This window comes from Aquila chrysaetos, chromosome 2 (assembly GCF_900496995.4).
Source record: "Aquila chrysaetos chrysaetos chromosome 2, bAquChr1.4, whole genome shotgun sequence".
Taxonomy (NCBI): Eukaryota; Metazoa; Chordata; class Aves; order Accipitriformes; family Accipitridae; genus Aquila; species Aquila chrysaetos.
Genome location: NC_044005.1, coordinates 13,214,348 through 13,228,441, shown reverse-complemented (window position 1 = coordinate 13,228,441; position 14,094 = coordinate 13,214,348). Strand labels below are relative to the sequence as shown.

At 37.9% G+C, this 14,094-nt stretch overlaps 1 protein-coding gene across 7 annotated transcripts in view; it reads left to right on the top strand.

Annotated features, from left to right (window-relative positions):
* Positions 1-10,504, top strand: part of TECPR2 (tectonin beta-propeller repeat containing 2) — a 45,702-nt gene extending 35,198 nt beyond the window's left edge. For 4 of the 7 annotated variants that reach the window (XM_030029986.2, XM_030029996.2, XM_030029977.2 and 1 more), the window contains exons 18-20: positions 6,475-6,616; positions 7,854-8,003; positions 8,270-10,504. In XM_030029986.2, coding sequence (XP_029885846.1) covers positions 6,475-6,616; positions 7,854-8,003; positions 8,270-8,427 — 450 coding nt within the window. In that variant the 3' untranslated portion in view covers positions 8,428-10,504. Of the gene's footprint in view, positions 1-6,474; positions 6,617-7,853; positions 8,004-8,269 lie in introns of those variants that run through there. The other 3 variants (XR_005933892.1, XM_041128611.1, XM_041128610.1) reach the window with 3 other exon arrangements.
* Positions 10,505-14,094: the final 3,590 nt, after the last annotated feature.

The following is a 14,094-nucleotide window of genomic DNA, read 5'->3' as shown; positions in this document are numbered from 1 at the left end:
TCCAGTAGTTTAACACATTGCATAGCCTTGTATTTGGGGTCCACACTTTACCTGGGACAGTACTTAGTCCAGAGCTTTAGATTAGGTATAAGGAAGAAATTCTTCACTGTGAGGGTGGTGAGGCACTGGAACAGGTTGCCCAGAGAAGCTGTGGATGCCCCATCCCTGGAAGTGTCCAAGGGCAGGTTGGATGGGGCTTTGGGCAACCTGGTCTGGTGGAAGGTGTCCCTGCTCATGGCAGCGGGGTTGGAACTAGATGGTCTTTAAGGTCCCTTCCAACCCAAACCATTCTTTGATTCTATGGCTGAGTACTACTAGATGAGTAGTAGTTGTTGTATCTTGAGTGCATTTCTAGTGTTCAGTGGCTTACAGGATGTATTTTGCATCCTGACAGATTGTAACTTTTTCAGAATTGGTCAATGTTGATTTCTTAAAATTTTTTTTAATTATTAATTTTTTATGTCCTCCTTGAGTTCATGGGGTTTTCTTTTACAGGTGTGTTGGTGTTTTTTTCACCCCTGTGGTGATGTAAATGAATTGTAACATAACGGTTATATGCATTTGTTCATAAAGCAGTGCTTTAATGAAATGGGAATTTCTGTTACCGTCAAAGGTGTGTGGTGTTTTCATCACAAATGTGTTAAGTAACATGGACAAACATTAAAAAGCAACAGTTTAATAACTGTTTATGTTTGTCAGAGCAAAGCAGAGCTGAGGCTGAAGTTAAAAATGCATGGGTGTTTTTACCTTACAAAAATGCTTTACTTTCCTTGGTAAGGTATTTAAGTTTCAAAAACTAGAGAGGTGCACTTTACTGGCATAACCAGTGTGAGAGCATGTTTTACTGATGCCCATTAACGGTGTGTTTTTTTTTAAAAAAAAAAAAAAAAAAAAAGCACCTTGGTTACTCAGAGCTTTGCTTATACTAGGTTTTTATTACCTCGTGCTAAATTATGTTCTGTTTCATGGGAAGTTGTTGCATGTAGTATTTACTTAACATACCTGTACTTAACATACATTTCTGTAAAAACTTAGTTGTTCTTGTCCTAACAGTTCAATTTTTCAGTATGTTATTAAAAATGCCTGTAGTGGTTATTACAGACAGCTTATCATCTCCTACACTACAGTTTATAATCTTAGGTATAAGACAGTTATAACCAGAAGACAGTTGGGCAAACCTGAGTAGGCTTGTAGTTTGTATGGTCTTAGTGATTGCATTAAAGTTTAATTTTTTTTTTTTAATTGCTTGTAAAGAACAGTTGTACTAAATATTTTGAAAGTATTTTATGGTTCTGTTGAGCTTTTTCATGTTGAATAGTCGCATGGGTTTGGTATGACCTTTTCTAGCATTTGATGCCATATGTTGTAGTCTTTTCCATGTTTCTGCAAGAAAAAGCATTGGACTAAAAAATATAGAGTCGACAAAGGAGAGGTCAAGGAATTGACTCCTTGGCTTTGCCTTTTCTTCCTGGAGACTGGAGATATCCAGCTAAGGCCCTCATCTGTTTATTCACTACAGGCAGAAAGTGGGGGAAAGGGTCATGTTGTTGTTCTAAGGCTTCTGAGGAAAATAGTGCTCCAGTTTTTCAGTCAATAAATAATAATCTTTTTCTGACAGTACAATGGCAGCATTACTGAAGAACACATGGCTTCCAGGAAGACTAAACATAGATTCATCTTTCTGTTCGTGTATATTGCCTTGAACTTCTCTGCAGAGAAAAAAGGGGCACTTAATTTAGTAAGCTGTTCTCCTCAAGGTCTGAATGCAAAACATTCTGGTCAATACCACTCTTACGTTGCTCATGCTTTCTTGATATCTGTAATGCTGAAAGTGCTTTACAACCTTCATTCAAATGGAACTTAGAAAATAATATGCAAATAGTTAGGCCTGTATTAAAGGAGGGTGTCTCTAAGTTGCATTCTTTGTTATTGTAGTTAATAGGGTCTGAATGTCTGTTAGTCATGAAAAAAGTCAGATTAGTCTGATATACAGATAATGCTCAACAGTGTGAGAAGTATCTTTAATCTGACCTTCTTACAGCCTGGCCTGGACCTGCTGATGGTGTTTCTGATTTGTCTTTTGAAGGTGAGGAGAATATTTGTGCTGCGTGTAGCCACCAACCTGTTATTAAAAGGACTGGGCTTGGACAGGCTGAGAATGTTATGTTTAGTCTTCCTTGTCCTGGATATTTGCAGCAGAACAGAGATAGTGCAGGTCTGCTGCTACGTTCACTCTGTGCTCCTGAAAAGTGACATGGAAAATGTTCTGATGCCTTTTTTGTGGGCGTGTGTGTGTTTGTCCTTTCCACCTTGACAAGGAAGTTCAAGCACTGTGTTTTGGGTTCAGCCATGACCGAATTAGGTAAAATAAGACAAAACTTTCGAGTAGTAGGTCGGGGGAGAGGGTGGAACTACATTAGTTTTTACTTTGGATTTTGTTTGATACTGTTGTTTAAATGAAATTCTTACACTGAAGCGTGTTTCTCTGGTTTGCAGAAAGAAAGGGAATTACTTGCACAGAATTATAAAGCTAACGGACAACTTTGTAACTTAAATATGTTTAGCACAGACACTACTTCTTGATACCATTTAACAAATTGTTGGTTAAGTGCTTCCTTCAAGTTTACTTCATTTTATCAGCACTGTTTTCTCATCAGACATATGGGTGCTAGCAAACTATTTTTCATTGTTTTTATTTGTAGCAGACAACAAAGGCATTCACAGCTTAGTATGTAGTTTTAAATGTTGCACAGTACATAGTTAGCATGTGTTGCAGTCCGTGGTTGTAGTGGGAAATCTTCGAAAGACAGAGAGTGACTGGGGTTTCTGTAGCTGACGTACAAGACCAGAGGACAGGAGGATCTGCGTTCTGTTCTTGGCTAAAACTGTCAGTGTCCTGAGATTTTTTGACTTTAGAAATTTGTGCAACCACAAGTAAAAGGAAAACAATATTCCACCATTTTTTATCAGATAACACGGAATCCATTAATGCTGTATAACAAGTTGATCTCTCACATTGATGAGTATTGTGGATAAACCTATAAACAGTTTGGTGTGTCAGCATCTGAAGAGGAAGGCTGAGAAACTCTTTAAAATTCCAAACTCTTCAGTAAATTACAAATATGACACATTTCGCAGTCAAGGTTTATAAATCTCATGAATGCTATTGGAAGTTAAAACAGCTGAGAAAAGTCTCCGCTGAAATAATTTATTAATTTTCATGGTTATCAGTCTCTGAAATGTTATCAGCAGATTTATAAATTTGTACAGATATCTCTCTACTGTCATGGGAGAACTCTAATCTTTAACTGCAGCTGTAGAGTTCTGTTTCTTGTTATATAGATTATAAAATACTTAAAGCATGCTTATGGTAATTAAAACTTAGTGAAAATGAGGGATATCTGAGATGCTGTCAGTATGATTGTTCCAAAAAATAGTACGTTATGTCAAGAAAATTTTAAATTAATTTTATCTGCCCTACTGTGGTAGCCGTGAGACCACCTTTTTGTTGTAGGTGGCTGCTTTCTGGGTAAAAAAACACAGAGGTAAAACCTCTGCAACAGGCTCTAAGAATTGCCTGTACTTGTTTCCCAATCTCTTGTCACTGTTTTGTGCCAAAAGCTGCTGTATATAATTATATAGCTATCTGTCCCATCAGTTGTCCTTTGCTGTCTGTTTCACAGCAGAAAGCTGCAGTGGAGGGCGGTGTTTTCTGTTAAGAGCATTGGATGCTGCCATCAGTGTATTGCCTGGATCCTTTATAATGAGAGTGAGTAGGAGGATGTTTTATTGATGCGAGTTTATCAGAAAGAGCTAAGTAGCCTGAAAGAGGATGAGAAGCTGGAAGTCAAATACCCAGAGAGGTAGGGAAACTTAAGGAGGAAACAGGAGCTCACTTAGAAAAACAAAGAATGAGAAGAATTTTTGGCCAAGACTGTAGAGTTGTTACTTTGAACTTGATAATTTCCATTTGTTTCTTAGATACGTTGGTGCTGCAGAATAGGGTAGAGGTAATTCCTTTGATTATACTTGAACCTGCAGTGGTATCAGAAGCAATCTAGCTGAGCATCATGCAACTCCTTTCATGCTACCTCTTTGGGGTGTTTTGTCTGCTTTTATTAGCTTCCACTACCTATAAATCTGTCGTAATGAACAGGCTTAGGTACTGGGTGTAAGCACTCAGTACATCTTTCTGGATAGAAATATTCCTCCAGTTCATTTTCAGGGAATTCTTTTCTAGACGAATGACAGGAAGAGAGGAGTGGAATCCTGACATGGAAGAATGGAGGGCAAGGTATACAAATCCCAACAGTTCAGTAACAAGGGTCACACCAAGCTGTTTGGCACAGTTGGAACATGGAAGTATATTGCAGAGGTGGAGCATAGACAGACACACTGGCAATTCGTGGTGGGAAGGAGATGGGGGAAGAGTGGCAGAAAGTCCTAAATCAGAGGAAGAGGTAACTGTGGTAGAAGAACATTGCGGGGAGGGTGAGATAAGTGGATTTAAAAAAAAAAAAAAGAAAGAAAAAAGGTAAAGATCTGTTACATGCAGTAATTCAGTCTGCACAAGCTATTAACTGTACAGCTCCCTTACTTGAAAACATGGACTACAAGAGCAGAAACACGGAGAGGGTTGTGGTGAAGCTGGAAGCAGCACAGTAGCAAGGCACACAGCATGACAGTGCTGTGGGAAGGTGAGCAGGGTAAGGTAGGAGGAGTCAGAGCCAAAGTAGCCATAGAAAGAAATGAATAAAAGTGGAGGGGAGAAACAGAAACAGCGCCAGGAGTGAGGATAACTTTCAGTGAAGAGGCAGCAAAACCAGAGGGGAGAGTTGTATGGGGGTTTGGGGTGGTTTTTGCTGTGGTTTGGGGTTTTTTTGATTGGTTGGTTTGGGGTTTTTTTTTTGTTTGGTTTGGTTTTGGTTTGTTTTTGGTTTTGTTTTGGTTTTTTTCCTCAATATGGTACTTCAGTTTATTTGTAATACAGCAGAATACTAGTTTGAAAGTAACTAGGCAGTTGTATGGTGGTGGTGGGTTGACAGTTGGACTTGATGATCTTAAAGGTCTTTTCCAACGTAAACGATGCTATGATTCTGTATGTTCCATGTAGTCAACAATCTTCAAGACAATTAGTGTCTTTACAGTAAGTGTTTAAACAGCAGCCATTGTGAATTTACTGCAACCAGAGCTAAACACTTCATCTAGCCTCTACCAGCCTCAAGCTTCCAACGGAGGGCAAGTACCTAATGAGAGCACAAACATGAGAAGATAGTCTGTCAAAGGCCTTGCAACCTGAAGAGACAGGACTGATTTGGTGATGCAAGTCAAACTTGCTTATAGCTGGGTCAGACACATGTTAGCACCAGAATTTTAAGAGCAAAACCAAAGCAAGTAACTGTTATGTACACAGAAGGCCCATCTGGAACTGGGTTGTGTGCTTATATACACATGCAGATTATTCTTCTGTATTCCTAGGTTTATATTTGCAGAGCTGCTTGCTCTTCTATTTATCACACTGGGAATTCAGCTTATGCCTATGAAGCTAAAGCAAGAAATGCAGTGCTTCTTTGTCAGGTGGTGATGTATTTCAGGGCACCTTACTGTCTTCTTCAGTGGCTTTATTAGGCTGATGTGGAGAAAAGCTTTTTTTCTTATTCTTATCTGCGTTTTATTTAAAGTACATGTTTTGCAGGATATTTGTATTTGCTAAACGTGTTGGCTGATATATTTTGCTACAAAATCATCATCTTTATGATGTCCATAAAACGTGGTCAGTAACACTGATTTTGAACTGTAGTTAAGGCAAATCTCCATAGAAGCAGATAGAATAAGGACTTGCCTGGGAGCAGAATGGGAAGCGTATTTCACTTGAGTGTGCCAACAGGTAGTGTTGTGGATGCTGTCCTGCAGGTGTGGCTGCTCCAGTACTGCAGTGGTCTGCAAGGAGTTCTACGGTCATAATCCTGTAGAATGGAGTACAGGGAAGAAGGCAGATCACCATTTCATTGCAAAAAGGAGACATTCAGACTGTAAAAATGTACTGCTTGTATATGTTTAGAAATAAAGTGCAGATTTAATTATGTTAGGAAAACTTTCAGGAAGGCAAGAGGAAAATATTGCACTTTGTGCATTTCAGTGGAAGAGTTCCCTCTTCAACTTGCAATTGAAACTGTACCTGAGTGGAATAACAGTGGTTAAGCAAATACTAGTATTATTAGACTCAGATGCTGAACATTAAATATTAATATCTTTATCAGCAACTTCGGGTGACATTCATTCATGTTCCTTTTCTATTTAGGAAGGGATTGACTTCTTGCAAAATTGGTAATTTTGTACAATTACAAATAAAATGTCAGTCAAATTTCTTCCTGTCTTTAGTATCTTGTAAATATTTTACTTCTCTTGCGTACTTCTGTGAAGAACAAGTGATACAGTAGTACAAAGTTTAAATACTGTGCTTAATTTTTATAGCCGGTAGGAATCAACTTGGTCAGCATTCATTCAAGTCCAAATGATCAGATGTTGTGGGCAATTGATAGCAAATGGAATGTCCATGTACGAGTTGGAATTACAGATGAAATGCCTGTAGGCACTGACTGGGAACATGTACCAGGTAAAAATTAATGCATCAGTTCTGTGTTCTTTCTGCCATTTTCTCAGTGTTGGGTTTTTTGTTTGGTTTTTTTTTTTCCTCTGTAGCTTTTTAAATTGGATGGCAATGCTTAAATCCAATATTTTTCTCAGCAATCAAGTGTGCTTATTTATAGGAACATAGTAAAGTATTTGGTAAGGGTTATCTTTTAAAGAGGACCTTGGTTTTACTTAAAAACACTTAACTAGTTATTGAAGAGAAATCTGATTATTTTGATGAATTTCCATTGTGTGTTATTTCAGGCTGCTGCCACTGAATTAATAAATGGTATAGTTCCCTTTCAGTTAGAACTAGGGCAGTGTTCCTAAGCAATAGGAGACTACTGTGCTTGGGAAGTTTTGTATTTAGACATGATACAACATGGGGTTCCTATCTAGATGTGGCTAACAAAAACCTTATGCTAGTTTGCACATCTCTCTATTAATCCTGCGTGCTGGACGCAGTCTAGATTAGTTAATTATGGTTTTGCATTGTCTGTGAATAAAACTAAATTTTAGTTGTTCCTTTATAAATAACTGTATTGATGCTGTCTGCTTTTTAAAGATTTTTCACTGCATAAACGCATGGCACTTAGTTGCAGACTACTTGCTTTCTTGTGAGGAGGAAGAAACAAAAAGTCTACAACGTCTATAATGTTAACCATTTTTAGACAAATTAAAGTTATAACTGTTGGATTATTCCCCATATGGTAGTAAAATACAGCAGAGGCTCCAAAAGTATGTTTTGAAGATCCTCTAATTGGTTGTTGCTTGTGGCTGTGGCCACATAACAAAATGTATCCACATTGTGATATCCTTATGGTCAATAGATGCAGTGAGTACAAAGTCAGCAATTAAAAAGCTTTTTTGTTCACCAGTGCTTCATGTGCTGCAAGTGGCCTACTTTGTGATATTCTGCTTACTCAGGGCCAGAAGCTCAGATTTGAATAGCATCTACTCTGTTTAACTCCCCTAAAGTCAGTGTAAGTAAATACGTAGTCCTAAATTGTCTTCTTGCCAATCCTTTCTTAGAAAGCCTCCTGGAAAACTAGGTGTTTCTTTGTGCCTTTTATAATGGAGAGTTTTTCTCTAATATTAATATAAAAATATATAAAAACTGCTATAGTCTTGCCATCTTCTCTTAATAAACTTTTCTGCAAGTGTATTTAGTGTATAAGAAAGCCTGTGATTTTTCCCTCTTCATGCCCAATTATCTTTAGGTTTGCAGGCTTGTCAACTGGCTATAAGTACAAGAACTGTTTGGGCACGCTGTCCAAATGGAGATGTAGCTCGTCGATATGGCATAACTGACAAGAATCCAGCAGGAGACTACTGGAAGAAGATTCCTGGAAATGTCTCACGTTTAACAGGCAAGTTGGTTCAGCATGACAGTCCAAAACATTGGGATACCTGCTTTGACTTCTGCCTGATGGTGCTAAAGCTGACCATATGCAGGGAGAGCTGCATACTCTAAATGCCTTGTTGACTGTGAGAGTTTCACCAGGGGTGCTTTTATCACATTAGTAAAAACCTTGTCCGGGTATAATTAGGAAAATGGATCCAAATATTATTTATTTAATGTTTATAATTGGAACCTGCTACCTGAATTAAAAGATGGATAATTTATGCTTTGCAGTGACCCCTCTAGATGAACTGTGGGCGATCAGTGCTTCAGGATCCCTTCTCCAGCGCCTCACTAAGACCTTTAGCCATTCCCATAGTTTGCAGAAAAATAATGACAACTCTGTTCTGCTTCACCCTGATGATTTTGAAGATGAATGGGAAGTGATATGAAGTCTCTCAAGCTTGTGAAGCAGTGAAAAAAACAGAAGGTCATACGGAATTTCTGTAATGTATGTACAGAATGTTGGATCTAAAAGCCACTTATTGGACCTGTAATATTAGCACTTTTGTATTGAAAAACTGACCTGTTAAATAGCCCCAAGCTGTGAGTTCTGATGTTTGTTCCATTATGTCTTGGGAGACTCTTTAGGTGTGGCATACTGCAATTGTTATACCGTACTACTGTAGAAGCTCCTTTGGAAATATAACTCTTAAGTTAATCTTACTAGCAATGAAAGTGACTACTTCACAACAGCATGCACACTAATACATGTATACTTATTTTGAGAAGAAATTCTGTTGCATTAAATATTTCTCTACAGCAGAAACGTTAAGCATTTCTCAGTTTCTTCTTGTACTTGGAACTCCAAACTGATGGGAAAGCTCTCCGACTGTTGTACATATATTTAGAATTATTTTCCCTTGCAGCATGGAAGAAAATAAAGAAAAGTATTTCTTAGTAAGATCTCAGAACATCATAATTATACAGCATTGGTGTTGAAATGAACTTGGTTTGATCCATTTCCATGTAAATATCTGCAAGGCTATACTAACCTTCCATTTCTAGAAATTTGGTTCATAATTTGGCTTCATTCACAAGGGAGAAGTTTGGATTACACCTAATATTCAGGGGGACATCTGCCCATTTCACACAGCCATCAGGAAGCTGGTAGATTTTGGGGGGTAAGTCCCACTTTGGAGTAGGAAGAAGTTGCATGTTGGGTTTGTAGTACAAAGCAGGAATGTACAAGGCAGCTTTCATAATTCCTGTTGTGCTGTATTTGTGCCTCCAGCCAGTGCTTTAATATTTGGACTCAAATTGTTCTGAGTACCAAACTTAGATGTATTAAAAGGAAAAATGGTAATTGATAGAATTACCTATGTATCCCATTAAAAATTGTGATATTGTGAGAAAATACTTAACAATATTCTGATTTTTAGCTATGTTAGCTAAATTTTGAAGTGTCTTAACAGATGTTACAGCAGAGGTATGTGATGAACTGGGAAGTAACCTAAGTTAATCATTGCAGTTTATTTTTCTTTAAACTAAATCTTCTTTGAAAGATACCTCATCTTTTTTAAGCAATAGAACTATAGATGAGAGAACCTGAGTTCGGTATGTAGGTGGAGGAGTTATTTTATGTTTGTTCTAAGCTTATAAATCATCAGAATGTTTTAAGCAGCTGCTAACCAGTACTGTAAAAGAGCCAGCTTCAGAAAAGGCCAGGAGTTGAAAAGTGGGGATGTTTCTGTTTTGAGAACTTAATACATACGAAAAAGGATGTGTTTCTTTTTAACCTCTGTTCTCTTTCAGAATAATTCATGTGTGTACTGCACTAAACTTGGAACAAACATGGTGCAAGGTGAGAATGTAAATCAGTGGAGAGAGAACCCAGTTATGTCACTTTTTTTAGTAGCACTTGTGATATTGGCTGTCAGTTCTCAGTCTGATCTTTCAGTGTTATAGGGAGGACAGATTTGTTTCCCTTTTACAGATGATATGTTTGCTTCATAGCTATCTCATCCGTATATGGAGATTACCCCAGTGGGTTTTTTTAGCCTGTCTGGCAGTGGATCGTAATGGAATCAGCTTGTGAGGTAACCCAGTCTGTTTTATGCAAGCATAGTTTGGTATCTTGAGGACCCCAAAGAAGCTGAAATTCAGCTTGAAAGTATCTTGTGGCAGCTCCTGAGTCAATCCCTTTGGAGAAGGGACACGAGTACTTCTCTGTGCCCTGCCAAGCACCAGATGCTCAAGTACAATGGCATTCTTTAATAGTGACACTTTTGTATTACATTTTTCAAAGTCATCTTAATAATGGCTAGAGCTTGCTAGTTGTTTGTTTACTGTATAATACTGTACTATGGTCGTTAATATTAAATTGGTGTCAAGAGCTCTTATCAGACTACTTTTTAGCGTAGTTTTAATGAAATTAGGATGGGTTTTTACTTTTATTTCTGTATTTAGGTTTTTGGTTTTGTTTGTGCTTTGAGACAAGTGCAATAAACTAGATTTTTAAGAAATAAATTACTGTGGTAAGACTCATCTGTTGTATTATTCACAAGAGAGTTCTCTGTGTCTGGAAATTGTCTTGATGTGGAAGACAGACATGCTTATGAAACCCCTCCCCTACTATTACCCCAGACAATATAATGACAATGTAAGGATCTGGATATTATAAAGTTTATTTCATATATTTTTTAAATTGTGACAGATGTGTCAAACCAGCAAAATGGTCATCTTCCAAGCACAGACAATTAAACACTTCTCATATTTGAGTATTAAGCTTATTGCCTCTATATTAAGGTGGTCTTGCTATAGAAGAAGTAAACAAGTTTCTTTCCTTACATGGTAAACAAAAATTGCACTTGCATGTTAAATATTTTACCTTTCAATGAAGAATATGCATGTGCAGTCACAGCTAGAAAATGTTCAAGCAGAAAATAGGTGATTGTACCACATGCTGTAACTGCACCCTTCCTTGCATTTTATAATGTCTGAGCTCATCTGAAGACCTCTGTGTTTCTGGCCTTTAACTGGAACTACAGCTGGAGCTTCAGGAGAGCACCTTGGCCTCACTTCCCAGAGGGGAGAACTGTTTCCTGACAAGAGTTGCGACCTGGGTAACTTCACACAAGAAAGCACAGCAATGATTAATGATGCTTCTGACACTTCAACCCACTTCCAGCCACAGGAATCCTGTTCAGATTCACATGGCAATGTCCTTGCCAGTTAGCATAGCTTTTATCTTGACAAACTGGTTCAGCTGCTTCTGCTGGCTCCTGCAGGGAAATGGTACTCTCCTTGCAGCACCAGCCCGTTGCTATTATGCAGGAGTAATCCTTATGTCACAGCTTAAGGAAGTTCAGATGACTGTGATGACTTGGTGTGAAACAGCCATCTTAGATATGTAAGTAACTCTTGGTTTTCTTTGTCTTGCAGCAATAAAAAGGCATAGGATCATGTTAAATGGTACCAACAAAAATCCATCACTGACAAGTATCAAAGAAAATACATTAATTGCTTAAGTAAGATAGTAGAACTGTTGTTAGGAAGTGCTGCTACCACTAAGAAAATGATAATGAGGAACACTTAATTATGGACTTGGGTCATTGTCTAAACATAGCTTTATTTATACAGGTACAGAGAATCACATTTATTCCAAACTCTTCGTACCTGTGCAAAGAGCATCTTTGATGTGATGGACAAGAATCCCTTCTTCCCCACACACATGTGAATGTCAGAAGGTCTGAACCCCATAACTCCTCTACATTACGTCTCAATAGATGAGTCCTGTCAAGTATCTCAAAGGCACTTGTGGGTTATTTCAGACTAGTGTGGCATTCTAGCTTATCTTTTTGCTTCTCTTGAAACTCCCGTTAATGAGTGAGCTGTTGCTAGTTGTTTCTGCTAGAGTTCTGGATAGATGTGAAGCAACAACCTTGAGACAACTTTTCAGTAAATGCTGTTCCGAGTGTAAAGGCTTGAAATTCAAGTGCCTGTTTTTCTATGGCTTTGCCTTGTTAATTAGTAATTAGAAAAGCATAAATCATATATGAAGATATGGAGATCTCATTACCTTGGTGAAAAATGTCTGGTCTTCAGTTTTTACATTAACCAGCCCTGTCCACATCCCATCCCTACCATCAGGATAAGAGAGATAAGATGTGGATTGAGGATTTCTAGCTGTAAACTGTGAGATGCAGGCTTTATTCCTCTTGTAGCCTTCCTGAAAGTGAAAGTTGCATGTTGGAAATAGTACTATGGCCAGCAAAGAAAGCTGATGTATCGCTTGCCAAAGTAGATCATTCTAGTTGTTTGATAATGAGTTATTGTAGTTAAAAATAACCACTCTTATATCAGCAGAACAGAAGAGAACTTGTGGTATAGAAGACTAGATTTTAATTACTGGCAAGTGAAAGTTGAGTTGCAGTCATTATCTTTTGTGAGTTATTACAGCCAGAGCTCCACGGATAAAGATTAAAATATCTGGATAAATGAAATTATCTCTCTAGTCTGCTGAATGGCGATATTTAGGTTTATCACATAAATAGCTATGGATTTCTCATCACTTGAAATCAAGATAGGAAGTGAGGTTTTGGGTTCAGTGCAGAAAATGTTGTAGATAATACTGTGGTGGTATCATACTGGAAGCTAGGCAGAATTACCATTATGATTCCTTTGGTCTTTGAGTTTATCTGACTTGAAATCTATTTGAATAGGCCTATTAAAGTTGTTATATTAGCCATAAAGTTAAAAATCTGCTTGATGCTAGTGGGGAAAAAAACCTGCTGTAGAAAAAGTAAAGATCTGTTTGAGAAACTTTATGTTCTTATGGAATGTGGACTTTTTATATACATATATATATACACATACATAAAAGCTTTGATTTCTGTTCTCTAAAAGCTAATACAATGGTAACAAAATACCAAAGAATACTGAATCCTCCAAACTGAAAAATGCTCTTTCTATCTTGGCCCCAGAAATGGCTAAAATATACTGATTTTTATAGCTTGTGATTTTCTGATAGAGACACTGAATAGTGCACAACTGAATAGCACTGAGTGGAGCTGTAGTTATGAATTAATCTTTCAAACATTATTCATTATTTTTGTCCAACATAGAAGAAACCAGAAGAAATAAGAAGACTTATTTTTCCTTTTTAATATACCTTTCTCATAACCTCAGCTGAGATTCACTTACAGCAGATAAAGGAAGGAGACTTCAATTTACAACGCTTGAGTTTTGAATCTCATATCCAGAGAAAATATACCTAAAGATGTGTACAGAATTGGTAAGTACAGGATGTTAATACATCTTGAATTTGCACAAGTTGACTGCATGCTTTATTTGTATTCGGTGGACGTGTAGTCTACTCAGTATAGCAAGACTTTGCCCAGAGCTCTCTGTTGTTATGAGCGTGCATAGGTATCTTGTATACAGAAAGGAGAAGTGGCGTAGATATTATGTCTGTTAAAGCATGAAATGAGAATACTCAGTAGATGACTCCGTGCTGAAGTTGTTGCACTGCTGTATTTTGCATAACCATGGGGTGAATGAGTTTAGCAAAGCTCTCCTGGGTCAGGTGAAAGATCAAGCTAATTAGACCTCTCCCAGAAAAAATAAAAGACTGGGAGGAAAGTTCCAGGGAAGCCCCCAGTAGACTGCCTGGCACATGTGCCTGGCTACGCAGCAGGGGGATATATAAAAAAAGAATGAATTTACTTGAGCTGCAGGGGGAAAAATGCAGCTGCCAGCAAGAAACCCCACAATCCCTGGTTGTTACAGGGGACAGACCAGCCAGCTGATCATGGGAAGTGCAAAGTAAGTAGGGTAATTGCTAGGATGACTGAGATTTTACTTGCTCAGCTCCCACGCTTGTCTTGCTAAATCCGTTCTCTGCCTCAACAGATGGGCTATAGTCTGTTCCCTCTGTGAGCCACACCCAGCGCTCCAAATTGGGAATAACAAACATGTGAAGCAGTGGATCTGCACTTCATTCCATGGTGCTGTAGTGAAAGTCAGTCCTTTTAAGTTATGGAGAACATGGTAAATGATCAGTGTAACACTTTGAAATAACAGGTTTAGCACTGTTAATTCACTTTATATTTCTGTAA